The sequence below is a fragment of the Pyrus communis genome, chromosome 9, assembly GCF_041283825.1.
Source record: "Pyrus communis isolate YQ-2024b chromosome 9, ASM4128382v1, whole genome shotgun sequence".
Taxonomy (NCBI): domain Eukaryota; kingdom Viridiplantae; phylum Streptophyta; class Magnoliopsida; order Rosales; family Rosaceae; genus Pyrus; species Pyrus communis.
In genome coordinates this window covers 25,374,874-25,389,754 of record NC_142573.1, presented here as the reverse complement: position 1 = coordinate 25,389,754, position 14,881 = coordinate 25,374,874, and the positions used below count along the sequence as shown (strand labels likewise).

The 14,881-nt window shown below is 37.6% G+C and overlaps 2 protein-coding genes and 1 pseudogene across 2 annotated transcripts; all 3 read left to right on the top strand.

Moving 5' to 3' along the window:
• The first annotated feature begins 604 nt into the window (after positions 1-604).
• Positions 605-1,612, top strand: LOC137740741 (uncharacterized; annotated as a pseudogene).
• A 2,520-nt stretch (positions 1,613-4,132) lies between these two features.
• Positions 4,133-7,472, top strand: LOC137740160 (uncharacterized). The gene is made up of 5 exons (XM_068479978.2): positions 4,133-4,357; positions 4,464-4,526; positions 5,137-5,271; positions 5,612-5,714; positions 6,549-7,472. The coding sequence occupies exons 1-5, from the start codon at positions 4,229-4,231 to the stop codon at positions 7,340-7,342; spliced, it is 1,224 nt and encodes a 407-aa protein (XP_068336079.2). The 5' UTR covers positions 4,133-4,228; the 3' UTR covers positions 7,343-7,472.
• Positions 7,473-8,325: 853 nt separating this feature from the next.
• Positions 8,326-14,041, top strand: PDE194 (formyltransferase). The gene is made up of 11 exons (XM_068479980.2): positions 8,326-9,059; positions 9,178-9,240; positions 9,853-9,987; positions 10,326-10,428; positions 11,237-11,307; positions 11,420-11,524; positions 12,294-12,327; positions 12,735-12,835; positions 12,945-13,004; positions 13,065-13,268; positions 13,751-14,041. The coding sequence occupies exons 1-11, from the start codon at positions 8,931-8,933 to the stop codon at positions 13,868-13,870; spliced, it is 1,125 nt and encodes a 374-aa protein (XP_068336081.2). The 5' UTR covers positions 8,326-8,930; the 3' UTR covers positions 13,871-14,041.
• The last annotated feature ends 840 nt before the right edge of the window (positions 14,042-14,881 follow it).

The window sequence follows — 14,881 nt, the reverse complement described above, 5'->3', positions numbered from 1 at the left end:
CTCTTACGGGTTCTTGTCCAGTTGTACTTCTAATGAGATCACATATATGTTTGCAGTTCCATTCTTTTCTATGTCAAGTTTGCAGTGCCATTAAGATAAAGTGATGTTAGGCTTGCTTCAGAAAAGAGGAAGGAAAATTTTAGCAATACTACTTGAATTTTACAGTTATACTTGACCACTTAAATTTTGTTTTGTGACATTTGCCACCTAAACTAAACTTGTTTGCATAAATACCACTTACTGTCAAAACCGCTAAGATTTACTCTAAAATACGAGTTATGTCTGGATCATTGTCATCACTATTTCGTTCTGTCATTGAAACCTTTAGCCTATGGAATGAGGATTCATTCTATTTTCGAAAACAAGGAAACAACCACGAGAAAGTGCTTAAGCGATATTCCGAACTTCCACTGTGTCATGTTCTGTGACGCTTTTATATTGAGTATGATGTTGTGCCTTTCTTGATTGAATTTGAATTGTTTTAGAATTGAACTACAACAACAACAACAACAACAACAACCAAGCCTTATCCTATTAGGTGAGGTCGGCTGTATGAATCGTATAACGCCACTGCATTCTGTGTGAATTTTATGGCCCAGATAAAATGACGAGTTTATAGTCGCAGTTCAAGCTAAGTATGTGATGTTGCTCTGTAAACTTAGATACATGTTACATAATATTATGCATTCTACATAAAATAGGTTTCCTTGCAAATTCAAATTTGCAGGAAAAAAGGGCATATAGATAGAGCTTTGTAACACATACATTCCCTCTGACTTTTGTACTTGTGCTACCTGTATGACTGTATTGTACTATTGCAGCTTCAAGATCATATGCTCGTGGTGGTCATAAACCTTATGATCTCTTTGGAAATGGAAAACCTGGTGGTAAGGAATTTAGGGAAGCCTGGAAGAAAGAGATTGATGAAGATGATACTTTATAGACAGTGAGTGAAGAACAAATTGACAATGAATATGATGAAAATATTCGTCTTGAAAAAAAAAGATTTGAAAAGTAAGACAGCAGACGAGAGAGCACTTTGACCTGATTGATGTCAATGATAGTGATGAGTTGGGAAGTGTTTGGTCTAAAAGCGACGAGGAGAAGTCTTTATGGACTGAGATTGAAGATGATGATGACGACGATATTCCTACTGAAGCCTACCCAAATCAAAGTAGTGATAAACATATAGACAAACTGCTTGAGTTTGAAGAAACATCCAAGTATCAGACAATTTCTGAATTATTGAAAGCTGAGTAGGAACCGGATGAGTTGTCCCCTGGAAAGCAAGCTAGGAAAATTGCACTTGAGAATGCCTTGAAAAAGTTGAAGAAAGGGTCAAATGGGCGATATATTAACGTGTGAGAGGTCATGAGTGACTTGGATATTCTGATAGGAGCATTTGAAAATATAGTTTCAAGGCCGGAGTATGCAGAGCTTAGACAGGGAAGGCTTAAGAAACTGTGCATTTTTTCAAGGACATACAAACGCGTATGAGAGATCCAAATTATAAGTTCTCACCTGAGTTGAAGTTGAAACCAAAAGCAAACTAGTTGCTAGAAAGAAATGGGAGAAGGTACAATCTAGACGGAGGAAAGCACAAAAGCGCTAAGTGTATCCTCCTCATTCTTCCTCTTTATTGTTTCAATCTGCCAAACTTGCAAACTATAACATGTTATATTGTAAAAAGGCTGGTATTATGGTGTGCGTTTCTCAGTTCTATATATGTTCTACTTCCCTTTCGGGTTCTCGTCCAGTTGCACTTCTAATGAGATCAAACACATGTTTGCAGTCGCATAGTATTCTTTGTCAAGTTTGCAGTGCCATAAAGATAAAGTGATGTTAGGCTTGCTTCCAAATAGAGGAAGGAAAATTTTAGCAATACCACTTAAATTTTGTTTTGTGACATTTGCCACCTAAACTAAACTTGTTTGCATAAATACCACCTACCGTCAAAACCGCTAAGATTTACTCTAAAATACAAGTTATGTCTGAATCATTGTCATCACTATTTCGTGTCAAATTATCACCTGAACTTTTTTTTTGTTTCATAGCCACTTGAAATGGTTTTTTTTATTTTTTATAAATTACCCTGTCAAGTCCTCATTCACTCAAGGCATTGAAAAAATAAAATTAAGTTAATTCATTCCTTAGAGCACAATTACTTGATTGGAAGTCAGTGTTACTATTATTTAAGGAGCAAATCGTTCACTTTCTAGTGCCTAATATTGGCACACTCATATTTAGACAAATCCCTTATCCTATTTCTACATCAAATTAAGACCATTTCGAACCCTTGGACTAAAACTTAAAATTTTTAGCCCAAAAAATTTAGGTTTTAGCCCAGAAATAGATTTTCTACTCCAACTTTTTTGGCCTAAATTTTTTAGCCTGAGATTATTACAGAACAAATTTAGGCTATTTTTTTTCTTTTAAAGTAATTTTTTAAAAAAATTATGTACACTATCATAATTTAATTTTATGAATATTTTAACCTAAAAATATTAAATTCCGATAAATATTGAAAAATCACTAAATTTCGGTGAATTTTGAGTTAAATGATTTTTTTTAATTATTTTAGCCCTTGGATTTAAATTTGGACCGTTAGATTTAATTATATTTGATCTCAACCGTTGGATTCAATAAATCCTAGGAGACATGCCCATGTGGATGGGGTCCTGCTGGTGGTGTCCACACCATTTTCTGGGCTAAATCCTAGAGGAAATTTGACTTTTGTTTGGTTTTTAGCTTTTAGCCCACACATTTAGCATGGGTTGGTTGGGTTGGGTTGGGTGGCGAGGGGGAATAAAACCTAAACAATAGCACTTAGCCCAATATTAGGTTTGGTATAAGGGTTACCAAAGTTCTCCTTCTACGGTTGTAAGTCAAAGGTCTAAATTTCGACTCAAATAAAATAAAATTTTAAGATAACACAAATGTATTATACGTAAGATATTGCTATTATGTGACCTATTTCAATCTCTTTTCTGTAGTTGGTCTCTTATAAGTAAAATAATGTTTGATAAATAAAAAAAGAACATTAAAATGGAGTTTAAAAGAATCATATTCTCTCTCCTCTCATCTCCCTCCCCTTGTGCACCCTCCTTATAATCGGGACCATTCAAACCGATCCAATGGGTAAGAGCTATGCAACCTCCTACAACCCCAATTATTTTCCCCTCTACTTCTCTCTCCCCGTCGTCTCCAACTTTGCCTCCATCACTAATGCCATGGCTGCAATTAATCCAGTCAATGTCGAAATAGCTTCTTGTCCTCTTTCTTAGGCCTGGTTTGGTACTAAGGTGATTCTGAAAAAAGCTGGTATCAAAAAAAGCTGGGAGCTGTTTTTGTGTTTGGTAAACATTCAGCTTCAGCTTTTTTTCACAGTTTTGGGTGAAAAAAAGCCAAAAACAAGAAGCTGCAAAACCCAACTTTGAAAAACTGGCTTTTTTTCACATCTGTTTTACATAAAAGTTTACCAAACACTATAATACTGTTTTTTTTTTCAAAAGCACTTTTACAAAAAAGTTTATCAAACACTCTGCTGCTTTATTTCACAGCTGCTTATTCTCACAGCACAGCAGAAGCAGCTTTTTTTCAAAGCACAGCAATACCAAACCAGCCCTTAAGCCTCGAGGCCTACCTCCGATCCATGGCTCACAAACCTTCCCGCCTCGGTCGCCAGGCCAATTCCATCTCTGATGTCGAAATGAGCGCTGTCCGAGCTCGCTCCGTCTCCCACATGCAAAAGAGGCTCCACTGGTTCCACCTCATCGTATTGGGCCTCGGCGGCATGGTGGTTGATGGCGCCCTTGTTGACCATCTTATTTTTCAGCGTCTCATTTGTTTCTTACGTGGCACAATCTTGTGTTTTGATCGACTTGTAAATGTTTTGGACGGCTGTGGATGAAAGGAAGGCACAGGAGGGAACAGAAAAAGGAGGGGAGAGAATTGGGCCTCAGATTGAGATCACAAAAGAAAAATGAATTTTAACGAAAAATTTTTAGTAGTATTCACTTTAATGAAAATTAATAGTTTTACATTAAAAAATGAATTTTGATATTATTTATTTTATTTTTTATTTTATTATTATCATTAAAATTTAAAATTTGATTAGTCTTCTAAGAAAATAAGCCGAAGTAGAATTGCAAAAAGCGGATAAGCAGTGGTACATAGTCTCATAGATTACTCGGTAGGTTTGTTCGAGGTGGCAAGTGAAATTGTGAGCATGAATTGGTCGCTGGTGTTTCGTCGCTTCTGGTGCTTCGGTGCCGCAACTTCATCTTCATCTTCTTGTTCATCTACGTTATGCTTCGCTTCCAACAAGAAGCCCCTCGTCTTCTTAGGCTCTCCTCAGGTGCTGCCTTCTTTCTCTCTCTCTCTCTCTCTCTCTCTCTCTCTATATATATATATATTTATACATTTGTGGTTATGAGGTGATGAAATGTCTACTGGTTTTGAAGGTGACAGCAATTGTTCTGGATGTCCTCCTCAATGCATCCGCTGCCGCAGACTCACTCTTTGAGGTATTCAATGGATGCCCTTCTCCATGCTTTCAACTTTACCTCAAATCGGTTTTCTTTTCTGGCTTCTTCTTATTTATTTTTTATTTTTTTTTCAATTTTTAATTTTGGGTTTTCTTCACTTTATGATGCCATTAGAATTCCACAATTTGATTGTTTTTGAGCTTGGTTTATTGGGTTACATAATTTAGTGATGTGACATGTCTTTTAAGCACATTATGTCCAAGAAGCGTTCGTGCCGGATTGAATTGTGAATGGGGTTAATTTCTGGAGTTGTGGAATTTAGACAGTCGGTAGACTTATCATTTAGCTGGTTGTGTTGTGTTTCGGTCATTGCTTTCTCTTGTGTTGCGGCATCATAAGGCATCTTAAAGGTTCAATTGGATTAGTTTATGCCAAACTTGTCGAACCTAGGCTTATTGCATATGAGCTTACTAATATTTCATATCGGTTTTATGTCAAATTTGTTTTCGTATTTACTCTTTTTTTTCGGGAAGATAGTAGGGACTGACGTAGGCCAGGAAAATTGGTGATGCATACTTTCGCTATTGATATAGTGTAACAATACAGAGTAATTGCTTGGATTATGAATGAATAATTTGCTCTGATTTAGATTGCAGCTATTGTTACTCAGCCCCCATCCAGAAAGTCTAGGGGGAAAAAGTTGATGCCTTCTCCTTTAGCACAGCATGCTCTTGACAGAGGCTTCCCTTCAAACCTTATTTTCACACCTGAACGGGCTGGAGAGGTAATTTTCTATCATCTTTTTGTAGGAAATGATTTCTCTATTTATTCCCTACGAGTAATCCATGTAGTGACTAGAGATGTGCTTATGAGCACCATGGAGTTATCTGTAGAAATCTCCGATATTGGGTGCTACACCTTCTGTGCAGCTGCATTTTAGGTTTTCTTATGCCGAAGGTCATGCCCATTAGAAATAACCCAATAGTGCTTCTTATTGCTCTATATGATTAAAATGGGTTTCCATATATTCCCAGTGTTCATTCGATTATTGTCTCTCAAAGATTTTGATAGTGTTAGGAGTGAATTTAGATGAAGAGGGTTCATTTTTATTAATGTTCGTGCAGGATGTGTTTTTGTCCGACTTAAGAGCTTTGCAGCCACCACTTTGCATCACTGCTGCTTATGGGAACATTTTACCTACTAAGTTTCTCAATATCCCAACATTGGGTTAGTCGAATGAATTTCCCTGACAAAAGTGAATTCTTGTTCTCTGCTGCATATTAATTTTCCATGCACTTTTCTGCATTTGACTTTGGAATCAGATGGGTATAATCTCAGCACGGTTACTTGGAATGGGGAATTGTTGCCATTTGTCCTCATTCCAACGTTTATTTAGAATAGAAAGAATTAAGAAGAAACGAAAAACATCTTAACAGAAACCAACCTTATTCTCATTGCAATCCAGACGATTGATGAGAGTTGGTCATTCCGATTCCTTCAATTTGGGTAATCCTCTCAATGCTTCAAATATGAGACGCCCTGTCCAGCTAGTAGTCATGTACCAAGGGTAAATCAGTGATATGGAGGCATGAGACTAGTAATTGAACTCGAAATGTTTCTTGGCTCTTAGAGCTTGCCTTTTAAGGGATATTGCACACTTATTAGATTATTCAGTATCTGTACCTGGGAAATTTAAGTTAACTTTTGAGGGGGAGGAAGGTTGGCAGATGAACTTTGTTCCTAATAATTTGGTTAGCAGATCAAGATTTTTTTTCTGCATTCATTTTAAACCTTTTCGAGACAATTGGTGGTCTGAAGATCATAATAGATGGTTAATGATTATTTACTGCAGTGTATGCTAATAATTTGGTTAGCAGTTCAAGCCAAGTATGTGATGTTGCTCTGTAAACTAATATACACATTACATAATATGATGCATTCTATATAAAATAGGTTTCCTTGCAAGTTCAGATTTGCAGAAAAAGGTGTATAAATAGACATGTATTTTCCCTCTGACTTTTGTACTTGTGCTACCTGTATGACTGTTTCGAACTGTTGCAGTTTCACGATCATATGCTTGTGGTGGTCATAAACCTTATGATCTCTTTGGAAATGGAAAACCTGGTGACAAGGAATTTAGGGAAGCCTGGAAGAAAGAGATTGATGAAGATGATACTTTATGGACAGGGAGTGAAGACGAAAGTGACAATGAAAAGGATGAAAAGAGTCGTCTTGAAAAAGAGATTTGTAAAGTAAGACAGCAGGCAAGGGAGCACTCTGACCTGATTGATGCCGATGATAGTGATGAGTTGAGAAGTGTTTGGTCTGGAAGCGACGAGGAGAAGTCTCTGTGGACTGGGAGTGAAGATGATGATGATGACGATATTCCTACTGAAGCCTACCCAAATGAAAGTAGTGATAAACATATAGACAAACTATTTGAGTTTGAAGAAACGTCAAAGTATCGGACAATTTCTGAATTATTGAAAGCTGAGCAGGAACCAGAGGAGTTGTCCCCTGGAAAGCAAGCTAGGAAAATTGCAGTTGAGAATGCCTTGAAAAAGTTGAAGAAAGGGCCAGATGGGCGTTATATTAACGTGTGGGAGGTCATGAGTGACTTGGATATTTTGGTAGGAGCATTTGAAAATATAGTATCAGGGCCAGAATATGCAGAGCTTAGACAGGGAGGGCCTAAGAAACTGAATATGCAGTTTTTCAAGGATATACAAATGCGTATGAGAGATCCTAATTATAAGTTCTCACCTGAGTTGAAGTTGAAACCAAAGAGCAAACTAGTTGCTAGAAAGAAATGGCAGAAAGTACAATCTAGACGGAGGAAAGCACAAAAGCGCTAACTGTATCCTCATCGTTCTTCCTCTTTACTGTTTCAATCTGTCGAACTTGCAAACTATAACATGTTATATTGTATAAATGCTGGTATTATGGTGTGTGTTTCTCAGTACTATATATGTTCTACTTCTCTTACAGGTTCTCGTCCAGTTGTACTTCTAATGTGATCACACACATGTTTGCAGTCCCATAGTTTTCTATGTTAAGTTTGCAGTGCCATAAAGATAAAGTGATGTTAGGCTTGCTTCAAAAAAGATGAAGGAAAATTTTAGCAATACCACTTGAATTTTATACAGTGTTATACTTGACCACTGAAATTTTGTTTTGTGACATTTGCCACCTAAACTAAACTTGTTTGCATAAATACCACCTACCGTCAAAACCGTTAAGATTTACTCTAAAATATGAGTTATGTCTGAATCATTGTCATCACTATTTCGTGTCAAATTATCACCTGAACTTTTTTTTGTTTCATGTAGCCACTTGAAATGTTTTTTTTTTTTTTTTTTTTATAGCCAAATTACCCTTTAAATCTAGTTGAATTGTCAAGTCCTCATTCACTAGAGGCATTGAAAAGATAAAATTAAGTTAATTCATTCATTGGAGCACAATTACTTGATTGGAAGTCAGTGTTACTTTTCTTTAAGGAGCAAATCATTCACTTTCTAGTGCCTAATAGTGGCACACTCGTATTTAGACAAATCCCTCAACCCATTTCTACATCAAATTAAGTAAATAAAAAACTCTCATTAAATCAGAGATCTAAATTTTGACTCAAATAAAATAGAGTTTTAAGATAACACAAATGTATTATACGTTAAATATCGCTATTATGTGACCTGATTCAATCTATTTTCTGTACATGGTCTCTTATAAGTAAAATAACGTTTGATCAAAAAAGAGAACATTAAAATGTAGCTTGATAAGACTCGAATTCTCTCCCTCCCATCTCCCTCCTTATAATAGAGACCATTCAAACCGGGTCCAATGGGCAAGAGCTATGCAACGTCCTACAACCCCAATTATATTCCCCTCTACTGCTCTCCCCCCGTCGTCTCCAACATTTGCCTCCATCACTAATGCCATGGCTGCAATCAATCCAGCCAGTGTCGAAATAGCTTCTTGTCCTCTTTCTCAAGCCTCGAGGCCTACCTCCGATCCATGGCTCACATACCTTCCCGCCTCGGTCGCCAGGCCAATTCCGTCTCCGACGACGAAATGAGCGCCGTCCGAGCTCGCTTCGGCTCCCACATGCAGAAGAGGTTCCACTGGCTCCACCTCATCGTATTGGGCCTCGGCAGCACGGTGGTTGATGGCGCCTTTGTTGACTATCTTATTTCAGCGCCTCATTTGTTTCTTACGTGGCACAATCTTGTGTTTTGATCGACTTGTAGATGTTGTGGACGGCTGTGGATGAAGGGAGGGCACAGGAGGGGTGAGAAAGAGGAGGGGAGAGAATCGGGCCCGAGATTGAGGGCACAAAAGAAAATAAGCCGAAGTAGAATTGCAAGAAGCGGATAAGCAGTAGTAGATATAGTCCCAAAGCGTTCTCAGTTGGTAGGTTTGTACGAGGAGGCAAGTGAAATTGTGAGCATGAATTCGTCGCTGGTGTTTCGTCGCTTCTGGTGCTTCAGTGCCGCAACTTCTTCTTCATCTTCTTCTTCTTCTACTTTATGCTTCGCTTCCAACAAGAAGCCCCTCGTCTTCTTAGGCTCTCCTCAGGTGCTGCCTTCTCTCTCTCTCTCTCTCTCTCTCTCTCTCTCTCTCTCTCTCTCTCTCTATACACACACACACACACATTTGTGGTTATGAGGTGATGAAATGTCTACTGGTTTTGAAGGTGTCAGCAACTGTTCTGGATGCCCTTCTCAATGCATCCACAACCGCAGACTCACTCTTTGAGGTATTCAATGGATGCCCTTCTCCATACTATCAACTTTACCTCAAATGGGTTTTCTTTTCTAGCTTCTTCTTCTTTATTTTTTATTTTTTTTCAATTTTTAATTTTGGGTTTTCTTCACTTTATGATGCCATTAGAATTCCACAATTTGATTGTTTTTGAGCTTGGTTTATTGGGTTACATAATTTAGTGATGTGACATGTCTTTTAAGCACATTATGTCCAAGAAGCGTTCGTGCCGGATTGAATTGTGAATGGGGGTTAATTTCTGGCGTTGTGGAATTTAGGCAGTCAGTAGACTTATCATTTAGCTGGTTGTGTTGTGTTTCGGTCATTGCCTTCTCTTGTGTTGCGGCATCATAAGGCATCTTAAAGGTTCAATTGGATTAGTTTATGCCAAACTTGTCGAACCTAGGCTTGTTGCATATGAGCTTACTAATATTTCATATCAGTTTTATGTCAAACTTGTTTTCATATTTACTCTTTTTTTTTTTCGGAAGATAGTAGGGACTGACATAGGCCAGGAAAAATGGTGATGCATACTTTCGCTATTGATATAGTGTAACAATACAGAGTAATTGCTTGGATTATGAATGAATAATTTGCTCTGATTTAGGTTGCAGCTATTGTTACTCAGCCCCCATCCAGAAAGTCTAGGGGGAAAAAGTTGATGCCTTCTCCTTTAGCACAGCATGCTCTTGACAGAGGCTTCCCTTCAAACCTTATTTTCACACCTGAACGGGCTGGAGAGGTAATTCTATCATCTTTTTGTAGGAAATGATTTCTCTATTTATTCCTTACGAGTAATCCATGTAGTGACTATAGATGTGCTTATGAGCACCATGGAGTTATCTTTAGAAATCTCCGATATTGGGTGCTACACCTTCTTTAGAGCTGCATTTTAGGTTTTCTTATGCCGAAGGTCATGTGCATTAGAAACAACCCAATACTGCTTCTTATTGCTCTATATGATTAAAATAGGTTTCCATATATTCCTAGTGTTCATTAGATTATTGTCTCTCAAAGATTTTGATAGTGTTAGGAGTGAATTTAGACGAAGAGGGTTCATTTTTATTAATGTTCGTGCAGGATGTGTTTTTGTCCGACTTAAGAGCTTTGCAGCCACAACTTTGCATCACTGCTGCTTATGGGAACATTTTACCTACCAAGTTTCTCAATATCCCAACATTGGGTTAGTCGAATGAATTTCCCTGACAAAAGTGAATTCTTGTTCTCTGCTGCATATTAATTTTCCATGCACTTTTCTGCATTTGACTTTGGAATCAGATGGGTATAATCTCAGCACGGTTACTTGGAATGGGGAATTGTTGCCATTTGTCCCCATTCCAACGTTTATTTAGAATAGAAAGAATTAAGGAGAAATGAAAAACATCTTAACAGAAACCAACCTTATTCTCATTGCAATCCAGACGATTGATGAGAGTAGGTCATTCCGATTCCTTCAATTTGGGTAATCCTCTCAATGCTTCAAATATGAGACGCCCTGTCCAGCTAGTAGTCATGTACCAAGGGTAAATCAGTGATATGGAGGCATGAGACTAGTAATTGAACTCGAAATGTTTCTTGGCTCTTAGAGCTTGCCTTTTAAGGGATATTGCACACTTATTAGATTATTCAGTATCTGTACCTGGGAAATTTAAGTTAACTTTTGAGGGGGAGGAAGGTTGGCAGATGAACTTTGTTCCTAATAATTTGGTTAGCAGATCAAGATTTTTTTTTTCTGCATTCATTTTAAACCTTTTCGAGGCAATTGGTGGTCTGAAGATCATAATAGATGGTTCATGATTATTTACTGCAGTGTATGCTTTAATTCCACCATGCTTGTTTTTACTTTGATACGGCATCTTTTATTCACAATGTGAACTGGCGAGTTGCATATCTTTAGTGAGCATAAATGAATTTCTAAAGTTGAGATTGCTATGTTCAAACCTAATCAGCTGGTAGCATTATTTCTCAATCCAAAGTGACAATTTTCTCAGGTACGGTCAATATACACCCAAGTTTGCTTCCATTGTATCGTGGAGCTGCACCTGTTCAAAGAGCCTTGCAGGTTTTTAGGCTTTGATGTTCCCTATCTCTTAGGATATAAGTTTTTGCATGTGTTATATAGTCACATTTATTATATCTGAATAAGAAGTTCTGCATTTTCTTGTTTGAATTAGGATGGTGTTAATGAAACAGGAGTATCCTTAGCGTTCACTGTTCGTGCACTGGATGCCGGGCCTGTCATTGCCTGTGAAAGAATGGAAATTGATGATCAAATTAAGGTATGAATGATGCTTATCTAGTGAAGTTATGGATGCAAAAGTTTTAGGATCCATCTCATCTGTGTTATTTTTGGGTCAAAGTCGGTAATGATTTGTCAGGACCGATGAAGTAGTAAGTTAGCAACTAACATGCCTTAGGTACAACATCTTCTCCTATCAAAGAAATAAAAAATGTACCAGATTTTTAATACACAATGGTTTATGTACACGTTCTATATATCTATGTACCCACAAGTAAACTACATTCCTAGTAAAAAAGAAGGGCAAAAAAAGTTGATCTTCATGCGTAACAATGTTGATGTTTTGATGTTCATCTGAGCTGTGTTATTTCTGGGTTCGAGTCAGTAACGATTTGTCTGTATCAAGTAGTATCTGACATCCTTGAGGTGCAAGATCCATGGGATGGGATGGTTTGTATGTACATGTGTATCTTGGGGCCTACAAGTTAATAGCACTTCCCCACCAAATAGGGAGGAAAAAGTTTAATCTTAATGAGTGCAATATGAGTGGATGCACACCCATGCACACGCATAGTTGCAAACTTCAATAGTAACGGTGAGAGTACATTGGAAACTTTTCTTTGGGTTAGGGAGATTTTTTGCGGCCATAAATTGAGTGTATATTTTGGGGAAATATGAAACTTTTAGGTGTATTAAAGCCTAGTTCAAGACTACTTTCTTCTTCCCTATTGAGCCTAGTTTCAGGGTTGCTGCCACTTTCAAAGCAATTTTTTTTTTTTTTAGTAATGTTTATTCTAGTTCTCATGCAGGCACCAGATCTACTTGCACTACTATTTAATGAAGGTGTGCTTTGTTCCTTTTACTCCCCCTTTTTTCTGATATGTTCTATAGTTTTAATTTCGGTTTTGCTAATTATAGTTTATAACTTACTTATACTTTAGCTTAATACTGCAGTCTAATCTATTGATGCTTAGAATTCAGTGGCAGAATATAAATTCCTAAGCTATCCCGCTGAGAATCTTATTTGACATTATGCATTATACATTTCCTTAAGTCTTCCTGAAACATGGTGTTTAGTCCTTGGCATATATTGTTTTCTCATGTGTCATTATCCTGTACATATTCCGTGAGCAGTCACCTGTGTGAATTGGTTTGAGTCGGATCTACGCCATTGCAGCCATATTTACCAATTTAGTGCAGCTTTGGTTCAACTACACTTCACTGATGTAACCTACTGTTTTACTGTGCAGGATCTAAACTATTGATCAACGAGCTTCCTTCTATATTTGATGGGTCAGCTAAGGTGAAAGCATGTCCCCAGGATGACTCTAAAGCTACCTTAGCTCCCAAGGTAAACCTTGCAGTTGAAGTGACTTCTATGCTACGACACAATGGGGACCAGATATGTTTTCTAGGGTTGCCTTTGATTTTAATTTTGAGTTCATTTGTGTTTTGCATAGATTGCTCCGGAAGAATCGTGGCTGTCCTTTGATCAGGAGGCTTCAGTTCTACATAATAAGGTATGCTCTCTTCGTTTGCCTCATAATGGATTACGGAGTCATGACTCACAACCCCTACAGGTTCGTGCATTTGCAGGGTGGCCTGGAACTCGAGCTAAAGTTGTAATTATTGACAACAAAACTGGTCAAGAGAATATCATGGAATTCAAAATTATGACAACTAAAGTCTGCAGCCAGAGCAATGTTCAGGTCAACCAAGCGGATGAAATCACCTTTATAAAGCCTGCATTAGTATTTCCCTGTGGACGGGGCACAGCCCTTGAGGTACGTTCTATCTCTGTCAGCTTCTGTTATTGTCTAGTCTTGCTGCTACTGCTAGCTTAGCAGTTATAACGCAGAGCTCATGCATTTTCATGTCCTATCATTATTCCTCTGTGAGCTATAAATTTGTTGTCTTTTATTTCTGCAAGTCATTGGCCAAAATTGTGACCAAACAACTTCTATCCCAATACCCCCTTTAAGTCCTCCCCCCTCAACATTCAAGTATGGGATCAACAATCCAACTGACCGTATTGTTACGCCCCTCATATTTACTTACCAAATCTAAATTTTTTTCAAAGCTACACTTTGTCCCTCTCTTTCTTTCTAACAAATTAAATGCTGACGCGCACTAACACCTCATTTGGCGAGTCTAATTTAATTTTACTGTCTTCAATCTAAATACATATTGGAAAAGGTATGTTTAGGATGATACATTTGGTCAGTCAATTCTCAAACTGAATGTATGCGTTTGACAATGTATTTAGGTATTGGAGGTTCAGATTCCGGGTAAGAAGGCAATAAGTGCAGCTGCCTTCTGGAATGGTTTGCGTGGTCAAAAACTGAAGATATACCATGCTTCCAATGTAAACGGTAATTCTAGTTAGTTTAAAGGTTTGAGCAATTTTGTTGAGTAGCATCCCCCATTCTTTTAATTAATTTTATTGGAAATACATGTAATATTTATTGGAATTCTTCCTGTATTGATCTCTTAAGGTACAAAGATACCAATATGATTTAGTGAAATCAAAATATGGACAAGTAGAACATTATTTCCATTGGTTCGTATCAAAATGTTGGTAATTTTCTTTCTATCAAATGATAAACATAACGGGAATTGATACAATCATGTATGTTGTTTCTGTTTGATTCATTCAATTCAACAGCTACAAGAAAGAGAAGTCTGTGAGAAGCTAAGAAAGGTGTGAAAATAACCTCAAAAAGATAATACTAATAGAAAACAACACTATCAATTACATTTGGTCGCATAATTCAAGTGCCATACTCGTTGCCGGCCGCCCAACCGATGGCAGAAACCCAAGCGCCATCATTTGTCACTGACATATGCAGCACCGAGTTTTCTGCCACTGCGAGGGCGTCGGCTGCAGTTGCTGGGCTGGGTCTTGAGTGGAGCAGTCAATGGTGGAGCTGTTTCCTTCCCTTCCCTGCACTGCTCCTCCTTTTCTCCTCCTGTAATTTTGGATAGATTATTCCATAACCCATTAGAAGCCATTATTCCGGGTTCTTTCTCTAAATAAATAATAAATTTAATGCAAAGCCACAGTCAATGTTTTGATACCGCTCCATACTGAATAATTCAGGTGCAAGTACTTTCGAAAAATTCCGATTGAAGTCCTTTGCATAAATTGAGATAATTGAAGCAATGATCCTTCAATTTTAGATCAATTGGAACTTTGGTTCCTAAACTAAAATTTTATGAATATAGGTCCCCTCAACTTGTAATAATGTGGAGCAATGGTCCTTTTAGGTATCTCTATTGAACTTCCACCTTTTTTTTTTTTTTTTTTTTTTTCCTGCGCCTTTAAACCCTTTATTTTGGATGGAAGTTCTTATAGAATTAGCCAAAAGGATTATTGCTCTACATTATAACAAGTTCA

Bases quoted from the DNA above. Each gene is read 5' to 3' on its own strand.
- LOC137740160 (XM_068479978.2), top strand. From the start codon at position 4,229: ATGAATTGGTCGCTGGTGTTTCGTCGCTTCTGGTGCTTCGGTGCCGCA. The intron at 4,527-5,136 runs GTATTCAATGGA...GCTCTGATTTAG, and splicing joins CCGCAGACTCACTCTTTGAG to ATTGCAGCTATTGTTACTCA. The intron at 5,715-6,548 runs GTTAGTCGAATG...GAACTGTTGCAG, and splicing joins TCTCAATATCCCAACATTGG to TTTCACGATCATATGCTTGT.
- PDE194 (XM_068479980.2), top strand. From the start codon at position 8,931: ATGAATTCGTCGCTGGTGTTTCGTCGCTTCTGGTGCTTCAGTGCCGCA. The intron at 11,525-12,293 runs GTATGAATGATG...GTTCTCATGCAG, and splicing joins AAATTGATGATCAAATTAAG to GCACCAGATCTACTTGCACT. The intron at 13,005-13,064 runs GTATGCTCTCTT...CAACCCCTACAG, and splicing joins CTTCAGTTCTACATAATAAG to GTTCGTGCATTTGCAGGGTG.